At 50.5% G+C, this 17,567-nt stretch overlaps 2 protein-coding genes across 10 annotated transcripts in view; one reads left to right on the forward strand and one right to left on the reverse strand.

Moving 5' to 3' along the window:
* Window positions 1-6,085, forward strand: part of Otof (otoferlin) — a 105,352-nt gene extending 99,267 nt beyond the window's left edge. For 3 of the 9 annotated variants that reach the window (XM_031356144.1, XM_031356145.1, XM_031356142.1), the window contains 6 exons: window positions 1,347-1,445; window positions 1,584-1,825; window positions 2,281-2,459; window positions 2,560-2,660; window positions 3,063-3,265; window positions 5,120-6,085. In XM_031356144.1, the coding sequence (XP_031212004.1) occupies window positions 1,347-1,445; window positions 1,584-1,825; window positions 2,281-2,459; window positions 2,560-2,660; window positions 3,063-3,243 (802 nt within the window). In that variant the 3' untranslated portion in view covers window positions 3,244-3,265; window positions 5,120-6,085. The remainder of the gene's footprint in view (window positions 1-1,346; window positions 1,446-1,583; window positions 1,826-2,280; window positions 2,460-2,559; window positions 2,661-3,062; window positions 3,266-5,119) is intronic. The other 6 variants (XM_031356148.1, XM_031356149.1, XM_031356150.1 and 3 more) reach the window with 3 other exon arrangements.
* Window positions 6,086-6,482: 397 nt separating this feature from the next.
* Drc1 (dynein regulatory complex subunit 1) overlaps window positions 6,483-17,567 on the reverse strand; it is a 40,274-nt gene continuing 29,189 nt past the window's right edge. Inside the window, exons 9-17 of the mRNA XM_031356900.1 lie at window positions 17,245-17,379; window positions 16,506-16,738; window positions 14,371-14,486; window positions 13,321-13,410; window positions 12,886-12,972; window positions 9,658-9,929; window positions 9,100-9,243; window positions 8,728-8,830; window positions 6,483-6,687 (exon numbers count right to left, since the gene is read on the reverse strand). Coding sequence (XP_031212760.1) covers window positions 6,631-6,687; window positions 8,728-8,830; window positions 9,100-9,243; window positions 9,658-9,929; window positions 12,886-12,972; window positions 13,321-13,410; window positions 14,371-14,486; window positions 16,506-16,738; window positions 17,245-17,379 — 1,237 coding nt within the window. The 3' untranslated portion in view covers window positions 6,483-6,630. The remainder of the gene's footprint in view (window positions 6,688-8,727; window positions 8,831-9,099; window positions 9,244-9,657; window positions 9,930-12,885; window positions 12,973-13,320; window positions 13,411-14,370; window positions 14,487-16,505; window positions 16,739-17,244; window positions 17,380-17,567) is intronic.

The raw sequence follows: 17,567 nt of genomic DNA on the forward strand, positions 1-17,567 counted from the left end.
CACACACACACACACACACACACACACACACACACACAATCCTACAGGCACACAGAAGAACCCATCAGAGACTGTTCCACACCTCTGTCACATTTTACCAGCCTTTCTTCCGAGTGACTGCCACTGCGTAGGAGACTGAGTGCCTGAAAAAGACCAGAGGTGGTGGGGTGGAGGGAGCTCAGATCTGGAGCTAAGCCACCTGCCTCACCTAGGTGGTCTTGGCTCCTGGAGCTGAGTGTCTCCATAAATAAGGAGTCAGGATAGTCACTGCCTGTTGCATATCCTCAGTCTCTGGGTTCAGGGTCAACCCTCTAGGCATACAAAGCTGTCTGTGTTCTTGTTTCCCAACCCTGCTGTTGTCATCTCCAATTTCTTAGTGGTTTTCTTTTCTGACAACACTGGGGATTGAACCTAGAGCCTCGTGCACAATAGGCAAATATTCTACCCCTGAGCTACAGCCCTACCCCTTGTTTTTTGATGATGTTTAACCCAGGATTAGGGCTGGTATAGGCATTTTATTCTGGCCACAAGCAAATGGTGCGGCCAACTCTGTCTGTAACATCCTCCAACCTGAGGCTATTAGCCTTCTGTTCCAGGCTTGACCTCGAAGGGGTAAACCCAGCTGTTCCAGAGAACTGCATTCCCACCCATGAACCTCATGCATAATGGCTGAAATGCAACCACCTCATTTGTAGCTTGAATTAAAACTCAAAAGGGGCATCCTCTTTGAGGACGAGGACATAAAGGAACCCAGAGTCTGTGGGTTTCCACTTCAGGCCACTGGAATTTTTTTTAAAAGATTTGTTTGTTTCTTTGTTTATTATATGTAAATACCCTGTAGCTGTCTTCAGACACACCAGAAGAGGGCATCATACCTCATTACAGATGGTTGTGAGCCACCATGTGGTTGCTGGGATTTGAACTCAGGACCTTCAGAAGAGCAGTCAATGCTCTTAACCACTGAGCCATCTCTCCAGCCCTGGAATTTCTTAGAAATAGAACAAAGCTCTGGCCTTTAGACACACACGGACAGAGTATGCTCCCTGCCTCATGGTAGCTGCACCCCCTGCATGGGGATGGCTGCGCATGGCCACCACACCCCGCTCCTTCCTCCCCTCTGCCCCAGACTGGCTGGTTTTCCCCTAACTGGGGCATCTTGTTGTGTGGCCCACCAGGCCACTACTGAACAGAAACATCCCTCTAATCCCCTCCCAAACTCTCCCAACCCATGCAAGTCTCCCAGGGCTTCTCTTGCCAGCACACTAGAAACCCAGCCCTGACCTGTCCCACTAACCTGGGACAAGCCCTACCCCGGGCTGCTGATGGGTCTCCCCACCCCTGTCCAGGTACGAGCTGCGGGTCATCGTGTGGAACACAGATGAGGTGGTCCTGGAAGACGACGATTTCTTCACGGGAGAGAAGTCCAGTGATATTTTTGTGAGGGGGTGGGTGATAGTCACTGCCCTGGGTGAGGCTGATCTGGGCATGCCCGCTTTCCTGGGAGAAGGGAGAAGGGGGTTCTAGGGTGGGAAGAGGCCTCAAGGTGTGGCACCAGAGCTGGAGCAGACAACTCCTCCCAGCAGGTGGCTGAAGGGGCAGCAGGAGGACAAACAGGACACAGATGTCCACTATCACTCCCTCACGGGGGAGGGCAACTTCAACTGGAGATACCTGTTCCCCTTCGACTACCTGGCAGCCGAAGAGAAGATCGTGATGTCCAAGAAGGAGTCTATGTTCTCCTGGGATGAGACAGAGTACAAGATCCCTGCGCGGCTCACTCTACAGATCTGGGATGCAGACCACTTCTCGGCTGACGACTTTCTGGGTGCAGAGCAGAGAAAGGCCTAGGGCCCAGAGCTGAGGGGCAGGGGTGGGCAGGCTAAGTCCATGGGAGGGGGTCACCTAGTCCTCAGAGCTAGAGATAGAAAATGGGAATCTTGCCTCTCCAAGAATCTTCCCAGTTGCTTGTCGGGGTCATAACTGGAGCAAGAAGGTGCAGTGGGCACACCAGGTACTGGAGATAAACGCTGATGGGAAACCAGCAAGAATCTCTAAGGAGGCAGATTTCCCTGGGTCTCAGATTACACCAAACTCTATCTGCTTCTGCAAGCCTGGGTTTGGTAAAACATCAGTGGATGCACTATAGCCAGGATAAAGATGCCTAGAGACATCAGCTAAGAAAGGGCCTGAGCAAAACAAGAGTGGAAGTGGAAAAGGAGGAGGCAGGGTAGTCTCCACTCCTGCCACGTCCACCCAAGACTGACTCCGGTGTTACCACAGGGGCCATCGAGCTGGACCTGAACCGGTTCCCAAGGGGAGCTAAGACAGCCAAGCAGTGCACCATGGAGATGGCCACCGGGGAGGTGGACGTGCCCCTGGTTTCCATCTTTAAACAGAAGCGGGTCAAAGGCTGGTGGCCCCTCCTGGCCCGAAATGAGAATGATGAGTTTGAGCTCACGGTGGGTACCACTTCCTGCTTGGGATATGACCCACATGGGCCAGACTGGGATACCTAGCCCTGTGGTTTGGACACTGGAACTCTTCCGTTCTTTCCTTCAGGGCAAAGTGGAAGCGGAGCTACATCTACTCACAGCAGAGGAGGCAGAGAAGAATCCGGTGGGCCTGGCTCGCAATGAACCTGACCCTCTAGAAAAACCCAAGTGAGTGCCTGCCTGCCTACACCCCTAATCACACCACACCATGGGGGCAGAAGAGAGGAGAGGGCCCAGACCCTTCTGGTCTTCTTTGCCCTTACTCCACAGGCAACTACTTTGTTCCCTCGTGGCCCACCCTGAAGCCCCCTCTTCCCATCTACAAAGAAAGCTGTTCCTTTCTCAGGAAGCCCAGCCCCCAAGTCCAACAGTGATGTGGGTTCTTCTTAGTTTTTGACAAATGCAATGCAAGCACTCCAAAGCTGGCCAGACTTGGTGCCAGAAACTATTGCTTGGTGCAGGGAGGGCTTCCCCGTGAGTGTGTGTGTGTGTGTGGGGGGGTCTCTCGCCAAACCCCTTCCCACCTTCCTGTCGGTTCCCTGTGCTTGTCTGCTCTTCCCAATGCTCCAGTCGGCCCGACACAAGCTTCATCTGGTTCTTGAACCCTCTCAAGTCTGCCCGCTACTTCCTGTGGCATACCTACCGCTGGCTGCTCCTCAAACTCCTGCTGCTCCTCCTCCTGCTGCTGCTGTTCGCCCTCTTTCTCTACTCTCTGCCTGGCTACCTGGCCAAGAAGATCCTCGGGGCCTGAGCCCTGCAGCCTGCTGGGCCTGGTACTTCTTCCTTCTGCCTCTGGACAAGGGCTGGCCAGCACGTGGGACATACTCAACAGACACACATACAAGTTCATATGTGAACACAGTGCACACACATACAGAAGTACACACACGCACAGAAGCACGCACAGAAGAACGCAGCACATATGTGCATCCACATAAACACGCATTGCAAACTTTCAAACTTTAAATGTAATCATACTCATCAGAACCAGAAATGGGCCTTTTATAATTTTTATATTATTGGGCCAGAGAGCTGACATAGCTTGTCCAAGGTCACCTGGCTAGGTGGCACTGGGTCTCCAGCCTAGTGTCCATCAGCTACAGCAGCTTTACTCTCAGACTCTACTTTAGTTCCACAAGCAGCAGGAAGCTGAGACGTGGGCAAAGCAGTACAAGGGCGGGGCGGTAGAAGTGGGCGGGGCGGTAGAAGGAGCGGGGCGGTAGAAGGGGCGGGGCGGTAGAAGGGGGCGGGGCTGTAAAGGGTGGGGAGGGGGTTGTTTAGGGTTAGCAGGTTGTTCGGAAACAATTCCTCCTTGTGTAAGAGGCCTCCCTGGGCACAGGTGGTTCCTACCCCCAGGACAAACTGTTCCACCAGGGAAAACAGTCAGCTGACATCAGCTGAGGAACTCTGTCCCAGCAGGCTTTGAGATTCGCCAGCATGTTCTCGGTTCACTGGTTCCCTAGGTCCAGGAAGCAGGAATTCCTGTCAAAGCATCTTACAATTGAAGAAACCGAGGCTCAAGGGAGTCTAACCTGCCCACAATATCTGGGGATAGAAATTCAAGCAACCTGGACCCATATCCCTGCCCTGATGCTCCTCTTACAATGGGGTTATGGCCCGCATCCTCTGAAAGATGATGGGGCAGTTGTTGGAAAAGTATATCCAGAGGCGGGGAGATGGCTCAGTCAAAAGTGCTTGCAACACAAGCATGAAGACCCGAGACCTCCTCTGGCCTCCATGTGTGTACACTAGTGTGCCCACTGGCATGCACATGCACCAGGATATATCCAATACTTTAATTTTATATTGTGACATTTTATGGGGCCTGCTGATCTTGTGACACAAACTACAGACAGTAGAAGCTGACAAGGGGGCCTTACCAAGGAACTCTGCAGCAGGCAGAGCAGGTTAGCACACTGATGGCAGGCAAGTCGTGCAGAGTGAGGCACGCCGCTCAAGCTGCCTGGTCGCTTGCTGAGGACATTATCTGTGGGTTTATCATAAAGGGAGAGTTTGGGGGCCAGGGATGGAGCTCAGTGGGTAGAATGCCTTCCCGGCATTCATGAAGCCTTGGGTTCAATGGCCAGGGCAACATAAACCAGGGGTAGTGATGCATGCCCAGATCCCAGCCCTCAGCAGGTAGAAGCAGGCAGATAAGAAGTCAAAAGTCATCCTTAGCTTATATGGTGAATAAAAGGCCAGCCTAGGCTAATTGAGACCATGTCCCCAAACAAAGGGAGAAGGAAGGGAGGGAGGGAGGGAGGGAGGGAGGGAAGGACGGTGGAAGCTGAACAATTCGGATTTCCTGAGACTACGGGGAGACAGACGCCTTCATTTGATGTATGCCATCTCAGGAAGAACATGTGTGGCCTGCAATACCAAGGTCTGCCTCAATTCATCACTGCAAGCTCAGCAAGGGCTGACAAATCTGCCACCTAGGCTCAGGGCAGAGCTGGGGCAGCAGAGGTCTCCCAGAGAAGACAGGGTCTAGAAGCTGGCAATCTGATCCTAGCTAAGGGCTCCACCCCGGCTCTAGCACTCACTATGGAAGGACAGGAAGGTGGAAGCCATGAGGGTGGCTCATGCTGGTTATCTGACCAGCCCCTCCCGTCTTCTCCCCACCCTAGCCGGCCTGACACAGCGTTCGTCTGGTTCCTGAACCCACTCAAATCTATCAAGTACCTCATCTGCACCCGGTACAAGTGGCTTATCATCAAAATTGTGCTGGCGCTGCTGGGGCTGCTCATGCTGGCCCTCTTCCTTTACAGCCTCCCAGGCTACATGGTCAAGAAGCTCCTAGGGGCATGAAGTGTGCCCTGCCCCAGCCCGCTCCAGCATCCCTCCAGGGGCTGCTGCATTTGCCTTCCCTTACCTGGACTCTCTCCCAACTCCCTGAGGAGCCCCTACCACGCCTGCCAGCCTTGAGCAAGACACCTACTCGCTGGGCTTCCATCCTCACCCCACACCCAAAACTGCTGCTTGCCTGATCTTGTCCTAGGCCTGCCTGGGGTTTGGGGAACAGTTGGCCTCCAACACCAGATACCCACTTGCCTCACCTTCTAAGGTACTAGGTTCCTCTGCCCAGCCCCAAGAGTGGTAAGTGGTCCAACCCTCCCTGTGCTTTCCAAATCTTGTGTTAAGGCTCCAGTGAAATTAGCCAAGGAACACAGGGCAGTGTCCAAGGTTCTGATAAGTAGAAACACGTGGAAAGCACCAGAAATACCAGCAGAGGCTACACACCTCTCCTCAGAGAACCCTGACCGAGGCAGCTGCAGTGGCCAGCTGCTTCTGCGCATGCTCTCCTCTTGGCTCCGCCTTTTTCCCCACAGCCACTTGGCAGCTTAGCCTTGGGCTTCCCATCACTTCCCAGGGCTGCCTCTGCCTAGGCCAGTATGTACCAGCTAGTATGCAAGCTCCAAGAATAAATCGGGTGTACTAGCCACCCTGAAGACAGCTGTGTCCTGCTTGCCGGCAGCCACACCCAAGTGTACACGTAAAGCGCTGCCCTTCTGCCTCTGCGAGTCTGCTGGCTGCTTTTCCTTTCTTGAGTGTGATTTGTTTCTCTCTCTCTCAATAAAATAAATCAAACTCTGAGACAGAAGTGGAACAGGGAGGGATAGGTTTGTGGGGAGGGGAGGGAGGGATGGTGAAACTCCCGTGGGTAACCTCTTGTGAAGCAGTATTTAAGGTGGGCCTCAGGCACAGGGCTGTCAGCCTCGGCTGCGGACAGAAGAGCCTACCTCCTCAGCCTAGAGGGCACACCATGGTGGACCCAGAGGCCCCAAAGCAAGGAGAACTTCCTTCAGTTTGGAGATGATGTGAAGTTATACAGACTCCAAAGCCCCAGCCTCCACCTATGGTGACTCGCACTCTCCCAAGGACAGGAAGGGAATCTGGTGCTGGTCTCACCGCGGTCTGAGCCCAGGGACAAAGCTCCGTAATACCACTCAGGGCAGGGCACCCCTTTCCATGTCGACTTGGCCTCTTTCATAGCATTCAGCCTAAGCTTTTAAAAACTTTATTAGCACTCTGGGGAGCATCACTGCCTTGTTTTGGCAGATAGATACAGCCCAGAAAAACCCAGGTGGATGTGGCTCTCGGACGACAGGTGCAGCCTCTATGACACACAGATCCTTCTCTATTTTGAGGGTATCCGGAAGCCCTGGGTTGGAGGGATCTGCAGTTCCGAATTCACCTGGAAATTAAAGGGTGAAGGTCATTTTCTTGCCCTCCATGAGGGCTCACGTGCTGGCTCTCCCAGAGTCCCAGTCCCTGCAAAGGAACTTCTCCAAAGCAGAGAGGTGTCAGGGTCCCTGGAGGATGACAGGGCTTCCTGTCTACCTCCAGCTAATGCTCCCAGGAGCATTCTTCAAGCTCATCCCAAGCAAGTCCCCTTCCCGCCACCCCCCCCCCATTGCTTTCTCAGTCTAGCCTTGCCTCTAGCCCTCATCCCCATCCTTTTGTACAAAGACGAATCCATAAGACACAGGGGCCATATGTCCCCAAATGTCTGAGTCCTGTCATAGGCAAGAACCCATCATGATAGGTTCCCCATCCACCTTCCAGGTGTGGTCTGGGACCTGAGATCAGCCCAGAGCCATATGTCCTCTGTAGCTGGACAAGGGACTGGACACATGACCATCTTGGCCCCAGCCCCACCCTGAAGCATCCCACTACAGTCACAGAATGTGTGCAGCCAGGTCACAGGGACTTTTTCCTTCCTCCTCTGGACTGTCCCTGGGAACAAGTAATGGTTATCACTGGATACTTCTGACAGCACAGAATCTGCTCCCCACTCATGGGGACCCTCAGTCAGATCCTAGGAAGCTCAGTGAGCTTGGTGAGCTGCGGGAGCCTCACCAAGTCTCCAAGCTTGCTTCTCTCTGTGAACCAGGGAGGAGAGTTTCTGCCCAGCCCCCTGGCAGGTTGTTAGAGGACACCAAGGGTAGGAAGGGGCCTGCGGCCCAGAAGATACTTCTGGACTTTGTATTGTTTTTTAAAAGAATAATTCTGGCCAGGTGTGGTAAAGAACATGTTTGATCCCAGCCCAGGATCCATAGATGGATCTCTATGAGTTTGAGGCTAACCTTGTATATATAGTGAGTTCCAGGATAGCCAGGGCTATGTAAAGAGATGCTGTCTCATAAAAAAGAAGAAAAGAAAAAGAAAAGAAAGGAAGGAAGGAAAAAAGGAAGAGAGAAAGAAAGAAAGGAAGAAAGAAAGAAAAGAAGAAAGAAAGAAAGAAAGGAAGGAAGGAAGAAAGGAAGAAAGAGAGAGAGAGAAAGGCAGGAAGGAAGAAAGAAAAAAGAAGAAAGGAAGAAAGAGAAACCAACAAACCAACAAACAAGGGTGGTCGTAGCCAGTGAGGTTGCTCTGAAGGAAGTAGCTTGCTGACAAGCCTGACATCCTGGTCCTGTCTCTGGTACCTACCCACATGGTGGAAGGAGTAGATTCTCTCCCAAAAGCTGTCTTCATGTGTGCTAAGGCATGGGAGAACACACACACACACACTCTCATGCATGCTTAAAAAATAATTAAGAATGATTCTACAGCTGGGCATTGTAGCTCATGTTTGTCACTTCAGTACTTGAGAGACTAAAAAGAATTGCCATGAGTTCGAAGCCAGCTTGCACTACAACATTCAAGGCTCTCACGAGAGGGAGGAGGGAGGCACAGATGTTGCTCAGTTTGTAGAGCTCCTGCCCAACATGTACAAAAGCCCTAGGTTTGCTCCCCAGCAGCACATACACAAGCCGCTTGTGCCTGCAATCTCAACTGCCCTGGTGATGGCAGAACATCAGAAGTGCAGGGTCATCCTTGGCTATGTATAGAGTTTGAGGCCAGCCTAGTCTACCTGACACATTAGCTCAAAGAATTAAAGTTAAAAAACAACAGAGCAGGGCAGTGGTGGCGCACGCCTTTAATCCCAGTACTTGGGAGGCAGAGGCAGGCGGATTTCTGAGTTCGAGGCCAGCCTGGTCTACAGAGTGAGTTCCAGAACAGCCAGGGCTACACAGAGAAACCCTGTCTCAAAAAACTCAAAAACAAAAAACAAAAACAAACAAACAAACAAAAAACAGAGCAGTCAGAGTAACCCAAGGCCGTGACCCCAGAGGGACAGTCACAGTCCCACTGGCCTTGGCAGGACAGCCAACAGTACCCACAGCCTTGCCAGCAGTGCCTCCTCCTGAGGTGTGGTTTCTAATCTTTGTCAGGCCCAGGCCCCAGCACCCACCTTGGCCTGGAGATACTGCTGCAGCAGGGACTGCATCTCTGCATTCTGCTGCTCCAGAGAGTCATTCTCCATCAACAGCTTGGCCCTCTGGGTCAGTACAAGGCTAGGGGTGGGATACAGGAAGCAGGTTAGGTAGAGGCCAGCTCAATGTTCCAGCCTCTACTGGTTAAAAGCCAGGCTCTCGGTGTTTCTGCTCTGGCTGCGAGTAGGGGAAGACCTGGGACACTTCCCTTCCTCCCAGGCTAACAGGGACAGACAAGGAGAGTGGGAGCACCACCCGCCACCACCCACCCCCTCAGATTGTGTGAGCACAGGACAGGATTGCCCCTAAAGACCACCCAGCTCCCCGTCCTTCCAAGCCCTGATGCTGACTAGTATTTCTCCAAGGCCTTGTACAGCGCATCCCAGAGGTTCTGCTTAGAGAAAGGGATAACCGTAGCCAGGGATTCCCAGTACTCCGTGTCTTTCGAGTTATCGCGAGTCTCCTTCTTCAATTTCGGTACTGGCCGAACGTCCCTGGAAGTTAAAGTGGTGCCTGATTCTACCTGCCACCCAGGCAATGCCACGCACATTTGTATGTGTGTACTGTGTGTATGCATATGTGTATGCATGTGTATATGTGAATGTATGTGTATGTATGTGTATATGCATGTGTGTATGCATGTGTTCATGTGTATGTATGTATTTGTATGTGTGTAGGTATATGTGTATGCATGTGTATGTGTATATATATGTGTGCAGGTATATGTGTATGCTTGTGTGTGTATGCATGTGTGTATGCATGTGTCTGTGTGTGTATGTGTATGTGTGTATTTTTGTGTGTGTGTATGTGTACAGCCATTTCTCCTCTGACTTGACACTGACTGTGTCCCAGTCTCCCAGCACCCGTGTCCCCAGCCAGTCCTCCATTACCCCTGCACCACTGCATACTTAGGCTTCTTCAGCCCCATACAAAAGGCCTCTAGAATCTTGAGAACATCATTGGGGTGGATGAACAAAGGTGAAGACGGGTCCTCCTGCTCTTCCAACTCCTTGCCCATGAGGTTTTCATTGTCACCCTCCTGCAGGTCCTCCTGCTCTGTGGGTTCCTGGTCTGATTTAGACACCATGCTTTCCCTGTTTGTCTGGGACATCATGCTCAAACGCTCCAGTGCTGACATCAAGCTTGTACGCTCCACATTGCTATGAATGGAGGTACTGACCTGGAGAGAGGTGCAGGGTTGACTGTGGTCTGGGTACATCCAAACACACAATGAGAAACAAGAGAAGGAATCGTAAAGTGTCTAAAAAACCTGTAGATAGACACTGGACTGGCTGGTTTAGTTTCAACTTAACACAAACTGGAGTCATCAGAGATGAGGAAGCCTTAGATCAGGAGCCTAAGGTGAGGAAATGCTTCCATCAGATCCATCTATAGGACATTTTCTCAATTAGTGTTCAACAGGGGAGGACCCTCCCTGGGCTGGTGGTCCTGGGTTCAATAAGAAAGCAGGCTGAGCAAGCCATGAGGAGCAAGCCAGTGAACGGCACTCCTCCATGGCCTCTGCATCAGCTCCTGCCTCCAGGTTCCTGCCCTCTTTGAGTTCCTGTCCTAACTTCCTTCAGTGATGGATTACAATGTAGAAGTGTAAGTTGAATGAACTCTTCTCTCTAACTTGCTTTTTGGTCATGGTGTTTCATCATAGCAATAGAAACCCTAACTAAGACAGACGAATTTACATAAAGGTGGCAGGCTCTGGAATGAGATCTGTATTCCATCTCCAAATCCAGTTCACAGGTGTTTGCTGTACTGCTAATCACATTCTGTAAATACCCCTTGGGCTCATACATAATATAAACTGATCCTAGTAAAAATTTTCAAATTTAAAGAGTCTTCCTCTTGTTCCATTAGGAGAGAACACCATGAATTATTAAATATACTCCCTAAGCATGGAAATCTGCCGTTCCTGGTCTTCTACTTCAAATAACACTACAATTAAAAACTATAAGAAATATATAGTTTCAACTGCATTAAGCAGAGTACTCAGGAGTATACCTTAATCCCACCACTTGGGAAGGTAGAAGTAAGAGATTTAGAAGTTCAAGGTCATCCTCAGCTACATAGAGTTTGAGACTAGCCTGAGATACCTAAGATCCTGTCTCAAAAATCAAAGAAAAAAGAGAAAGGGAGGAGGGAGACAGGAAGGAAGGAAGGAAGGAAGGAAGGAAGGAAGGAAGGAAGGAAGGAAGGAAGGGAGGGAGGGAGGGAGGGAGGGAAGAAGGGAGGGAGGGAAGGAGGGAGGAAGGGAAGGAGGGGGGAGGGAGGGAGGGAAGGAAGGAGGGAAGGAGGGAGACAGACAGACAGACAGACAGAAAAACAAAGAGACCGGGAGAAAGAAAGGAAGGGAGGAAGGAAGGAAGTAAAAAAGGAAGGAAGGGAGGAAGGAGGGAAGGAAAGAAAGAAGGAAGGGAGGGAGGAAAAAAGGAAGGAAGGGAGGGAGGAAGGAAGAGAGGGAGGAGGGAAGGAAAGGAAAGAAGGAAGGGAGGGAGGAATGGAGGGAGGAAGGATAAAAGGAAGGAAGGGAGGGAGGAAGGAAGAGAGGGAGGAGGGAAGGGAAGGAAAGAAGGAAGGAAGGGAAGAGGGAAGAAAGAAAGAGAGAGAAAGAAAGAAAAAGAAAGAGAAAGAAAGAAAGAGGGGGAAAGAAGAAAGAGGGGAAGGAAGAGAAAGGAAGGAAGCCAACTATGTTCTATCTATAGAACAAAATCCTAGGAGAACTGTAAAGTGACTGACGCTGTCAAACTGTCCTCACTGCAGGGACAGCCGTCAGACTCCCGCCAGGTTATGAGTGTGCCTGTGCACAGCGCATCAGTTATCTGTTAGCAGACACTGAGCTCTACTACCAACCCCACAGGCAGAAGGCAGCTGTGTAGGCCTCACTTGTGCTCCCCTCTCTACAGGGAAGGCTGACCACATGTTAAAAGTTGCCTTTATTAGCCAGGTGGTGGTGGTGCAAGCTTTTAATCCCACACTCAGGAAGCTGTGGTAGGCAGATGCCTAGGTTGGAGGCCATCCTGGTCTACAGATGGAGACCAGAGCTGCACAGAGAAATCCTGTCTTGGAGGGGAGGTGGGAGAAGGTTGCCTGTCCTAGTCTAAGTGTGGTGATGCACACTTGTAACCCCTGACTTAGGATGGTGAGGGAGGAAGAGTGTGAATCTGAAGACTGCCCCACTCTTTCCTTTGCACTATTGGTCTTGTCTTCTTATTGGCTTATGTGGGCTCTTTATATATTAATGAAAATAATCCTTGAATTGATATTAATTGAAAATACTCTTCCTCCTTAACACATCATGTATGTGTTAAGATCTTCCTGCCAGCTCCTCCCACGTGCTGTGATTCTAGGCCTACATCACCACACACTCTTTATGTAGTGCTGTGAATCAAACCCAGGACCTCACACATGCTAAGTACATACCTTCCAAATAAGCTACACCCCAGCTCTTGTTCTCTTTTCTCTTCCTCTCTTTCTCCCTCTCTCCCTCTCTCTCTGTTCCCCCCTCCCACCCCACTCTGAAGGCTGTAAGGAAACTCATCCTGGGGCCAATAATACTAAAACCATTTTTATTTTTTATTTTTAAATTAAAAACTCTCCACAAAGTTGCTCTTTGCATCTCCTTCTGAAATTATTTACAACATAGTATTCATGGTATTACAAACAAGTCCTGCTTCATAGGAAAGTGTGAATACGCAGAATGCAGTGCATTCATGTTTCACAGTGGTTAAGGCCTGGTTTTGAGGAAAGCCCAGGAAAATTGAGCCCTTGGACCTCAATATCGAACAACATCCCATCTCTCCCCAGCCATTCTACCCTTTGCAAATAGAAAAAAATAATAACTGAGCTGATGCTATTAGCCATTCCTACACAGACACTGTCAACTCCCCAGGTCCAGGGTCAGTGCTTAACTCCAGCATATTGCCCATCAGTGCTTAACTCCAGCATATTGCCCAAACAGCTACAAGAGAAGAAGATATGGTAGAGGGAGGTGCCAGCCACATCAGAACACAGGGCCTGTGCCATAGACAGAAGCAGAGGGGAAAAAGAGGCAGGACCCCATGGGGAAGCAAAACTTGTAGAGAAATGAAACGAAACAAAACACTCTCCCCAGCTGCCTGCCTCACCTGGCTAGAGGATAAACGGTGGGCTCGGTATCGAAGGAAGAAGTTTACCAGCTTGTACAAGTCATCCTCACTTTCAATTGCCAGGGCCTGAGGAGAAAACAAGATGGCCACTCAAATGCCTCAGCAAACAAGCCATGAACTTGGGCCGCTCACGGCCTCTCAGTTCCTCTGAACCAGAGATTCGGATGCTCCCCTCAGCATGCCTGGTTGCTGAATAGAGAATACAGGAAGCTGCAGTGAACTGGAACCATCAGAACACAAAGCCCAGAGTCAGAAGGGCTCCACACAGACCATGACACCAAAGCCAATTTGAAGTTGAAGGCAGGCAGTGCTAGTGAGCCCAGGGAGGTCTGGGAGATTGGTATAGTTGAGGTAATGTCGAGAAAACAGGCCCTGTTCCTCCACCCCATGTCCTCTCCACCCAGTGGGACTCACAGAGAAGATGGCATCCAATCTCAGCAGATAGCATTCGCTCTTTTCCAGGGGGAGGAGCAGACTCAGTAGTTTGCTCTCTATGAGGAAACCCTGAGGAGAAAAGAAAGATGGTGTCCCCAGTCAGAGCCAGATTTCAGGAACATGGCATGGGGTCTGCAACTATCCATAATGTGACTCTCCAAGGACAATGCCACATGAACCTTTGGGTGGTATGGTCCTCAATGAAGGCCATCTTGAGAGACCTAAGGCAGTCTCAGGAAGCAAGACTAAGGACGGATCCCATTTTGGGTTTAGACTGCCCTCTATCTCACCCACAAGCCACTGGGCAAACATCTGAGTCTTCACATTACTTTAAACCAGACTGAGCCTCAGTGCCTGCTGCACCATATTCCCTCCAAATAGTTACAGAGCCCAGGAGCAAGCACTGAAGAGGTGAGAGAAGGCGATGGACACATGCGTGTGACACAGATGGGGGCGGGGTGAGGTGAAGCCAAGTGCCACACTGAGCCAAAGAACTCAGGAAGGGCTCCAAAGACAGTTGGTCACGCTGTCTGGCTGCGTACGACAGAGAGGACCTGCCAGCTGATCCCTTCAGCAGGGGTGGCTTCAGAAGCAACAAAGAAAACTGCCTTGACTGTCCCAGGACCACGGGGGCCGAGCCGTGTGTGAGCTCCTCCTACCACTCGGAATGCTGGCATCTAAGGAACACCCACAAGATGGTGCAGTAGCCCAGCTCCAGCTGAGCCAGCTACAACATGCTCTTGCTCTAAGCCCGCTTCTAGTTGCCAAGCCAGGGGAGGTGCCCTAGACCTGATGCAGATGGAGAAAGGCCACAGCTGGGAGTGGCACACCCAGCAGATGAATGAGTGGCAGGCAAGGCACAGCTGTCAACCAAAGGAGCTGGACACTCTTCCAGAATGCAGCTCATTGGCCCACTGGGAGAGCAGCCATTGCTGACCGGGCCTCTGCAAGCACCGCCTTGCAAGCTCACTTGCCAGCCCCCTCTCTGGGCAGGCCCGGCTCCAGGCCACAGGGCCTCAGAGGCCTTACCGACTCATCACACAGGAGCATCAGGATCTTTTTGGTGGTTTTTGCTGAAACTTGATTGGGCAGGTCCATGTAAGAATAGTCGTCTTCGGACCCGGCTGCCTCTGTGCCCTCATCTTCTACAGGGGGGTCAAGGAAAGAAAGGTGTTAAGAGGATGACTTCCTGTCCTTGTGGACTTTGAGAAGCAGTCAGTGGCTTTCCCTGAGCAGATGGGCCTCTCGCTGCCTCTCAGTGGCCACCTACTTCTGAGTGCTGAACAAAGCCTACTATGTGGGAACCAGACGTGGGGTTGGATCAAAGCCTGCCTGGAGAATGGAGACAGTCCTTGCCAGCCAGGATGATGGATTCCCCAACTTCATCTACCTGGAGGCCTCATGCTTAGAATCCTACTATGAGCCATGAAGTGAGAGGGGAGTTTGAACATATTTATTTGCATTTTGGAGACAGTTTTAGAGGCAGGTTACAAGATTTTGAAACCCACAGGGTTTAGAAGCAGCCAAATAAAAGGACAAAATGGCTGCCTCCGAGAGGAATACTGACAGCAACTGAACCACAACTTCTTTTGAAATTAAAAGGGGGGGCTGTTGAAATGGCTCAGTGGTTAAGAGCACTGATTGCTCTTCCAGAGGTCGTGAGTTCAATTCCCAGCAACCATATGGTGACTCTCAACCATCTTTAATGAGAAACAAACAAACAAAAACTTTAAAATTAAAAGGGATGGAGAGATGGCTCTGAAGTTAAGAACACAGACTGCTCATGCAGAGGACGTGAGTTCAGTTCTGTCATATCTGTCAGTCCACAGTCACCTATGTCTCCAGCTCTAGGAGACCCAACACCACCCTCTGGCCTCCTCAGGCTCACATGTGTAGCATGTACTCACACATATTTTTTTTTTGTAATTAAAAAAGGGAAAAAATACATAAACAAAAAACCAGAAAAAGAAAAACTACAATTTAAAAAATTTAAAATGCTTTATCACATTAATTCTTAATCAGAAAATGGGAGTTCAAATCATCTTGTAATGACTGGTAAGATGTCTCAGTAACTAAAGATGCTTGCCACTAAGCCTGACCACCTAGCCTAGATCCCTGGGACCTGTGTGGTGAATGGAGAGAACCAATTCTTGCGAGGTGTCCTCTGATCCATATATGTGCTGCGGCATTGGCGCACAAACACATACACACACAAATCAATTAATACTTTTAAAAACTATGTATTACCCAAGACTGAGCAAATGGGCCTCTTGCTGCCTCTCTGTGGCCACCCATGTCTGAGTGCTAAAGAAATCCTGCCATGTGGGGAAGGTTATTCAAAAAGCATGATCATATCTATGAGCTGGCCTATACCTGTAATCCTAGAACTTGGAGCACCAGGAGTTCAAGGCCAGCCTTGAACTTGGAGTTGGAGAGGCCAGTGTGGGCCACGTGAGACTCTGAGAGTGGGAGATAGCATTCACTGCTGAGAATATGGAAATAACCATGTCTCTGTGTAGTAACTTCCAACAAGATAACAAAAGGCCATTAACCCAACACACCTACTTGGAGCAATCAGTCTGTCCCAACAATTTTCCAACAAAGAAAATGAAAAGACAAATGAGCAAGTCTATTCATTCAGCAACACATGTAATCCCCAAAGAAAACACACCACTGGAACGAGTTCAGGGATGATCAGAGGGGCCTGTCTGAATGAGCTCAGGGACAAGTTTCCAGGCCCATGTGGAAAGGAAGCCAGTTTTTACTACAGTAAGATAATGGTCAATGGAACTGGAAATCAAGTGAGGACTTAGCTGTACCACAATGACTTCAGGGCGTGCCTAACATGTGTGAGGTGCTGGGTACCACAAACAAAAAAATTAGGGGGCAAGAGTATGTTTTTGTTTATCGTATGAGGAAGCACACATGTGTGGAGGTCAGAGGTCATCTCACAGGAGTCAGTTCTCTCCTTCTATCATATAGGTTCTCAGAGTTGGACTCAAGATGTCAAGCTTGACAGCAAGTTCCTTTATCCACTGAACCCTCTCACTAGTTCAGTCCTGAGCATCTCTCCTGCTGTTCCCATGTAACACGGGTGCACTGACCTATCTGTGCTCTCAGAGGGCCCCTCCATGCTACCTCTCGATGACTCCATTTCCACTCACCTGTCTGCAACAGCAGTTCTTCTAGTATTTGTGTGACTGACTTCTGCTGCTGCAGGGAAAGCGGCCCCACATTATTCAGGAACCACAAGTTCGGCATCTTCCAGGGCAACCCCAGATGCTGGGAATGGATGATCTTGTCCACATCAAAGGCTCTTTGCGCCAGTGCCTTCGCCTCGGATTCATTCATCAGCCAAATCTCCCGAAACTTCTCCTCATCAATGATGATGAAGTGTCTGTGAAGGGAAGGCACTGAGAACAGCAGCTGACCTCGACAACCCCCACCTTCTCAGGCCCGAGGCCTGGGAGCTATAGGTGTCCCCCCTGCTGGATTGTTTTCTGTCACCTTTCCCACCCTCTTCTGGCCTGGCTCTCTGGCAGAGCGACCTTCCTATGACTTTAGTTTTGATGTCATCCCTTATGAGTGTCACTTTGTCACATGCTGGAGACTGGAGCAGCAGTGTCTTAGCCCCAGTGCCCCCAGTTGTCAATAGGACGAGAATAGGAAGAATCTCAAATCCCCAACACCCTGCCTGGGATAAAATACAGCTGTCCCAACAAGGAACAAGGATGGACAAGTGACACACGAGGGGGTCCTAAGGCCCCTGGGCTGGCTCCAAAGAGCTGCTGAGCTCAAGTCTAATGAAATCACTGCTATTGAGCCCCTGCCAAGTTGCCCTCCCAACCATCACCCCCATTCCAAGACAGATCCTAAGGACTCCTCAAGGTGTCCCCAGGACACCTCAAGGCTTTCTGTAGGTCCTTGAACTGCGTCACGAGCCGTTTGTAGTCCGAGGTCAGGGACTGGTTATCATCCTGAAACTGCCGGATCTGCTTGGCATATTTCGTTTTCAGGTTGTTGAGGACATCATGCAGGCTGATTGAGAGGAGGAAAGCAAAGTGGGGCAGCTAAGCCCACTGGACGAAGGTGGCCCCTTGCTGTCCCCTTACCGCCTGACTTTTTCTCCCCCTTCAGAAGAAAGAAGCATTTACCCATGCCTGGGGGCCACCACAAAAGGTTCAGAAAGCAAGCCTGTCTACCCACCCACTCCCCACCTCCCCACC

The sequence above is a fragment of the Mastomys coucha genome, unplaced genomic scaffold, assembly GCF_008632895.1.
Source record: "Mastomys coucha isolate ucsf_1 unplaced genomic scaffold, UCSF_Mcou_1 pScaffold6, whole genome shotgun sequence".
In the NCBI taxonomy this organism is placed as follows: Eukaryota; Metazoa; Chordata; class Mammalia; order Rodentia; family Muridae; genus Mastomys; species Mastomys coucha.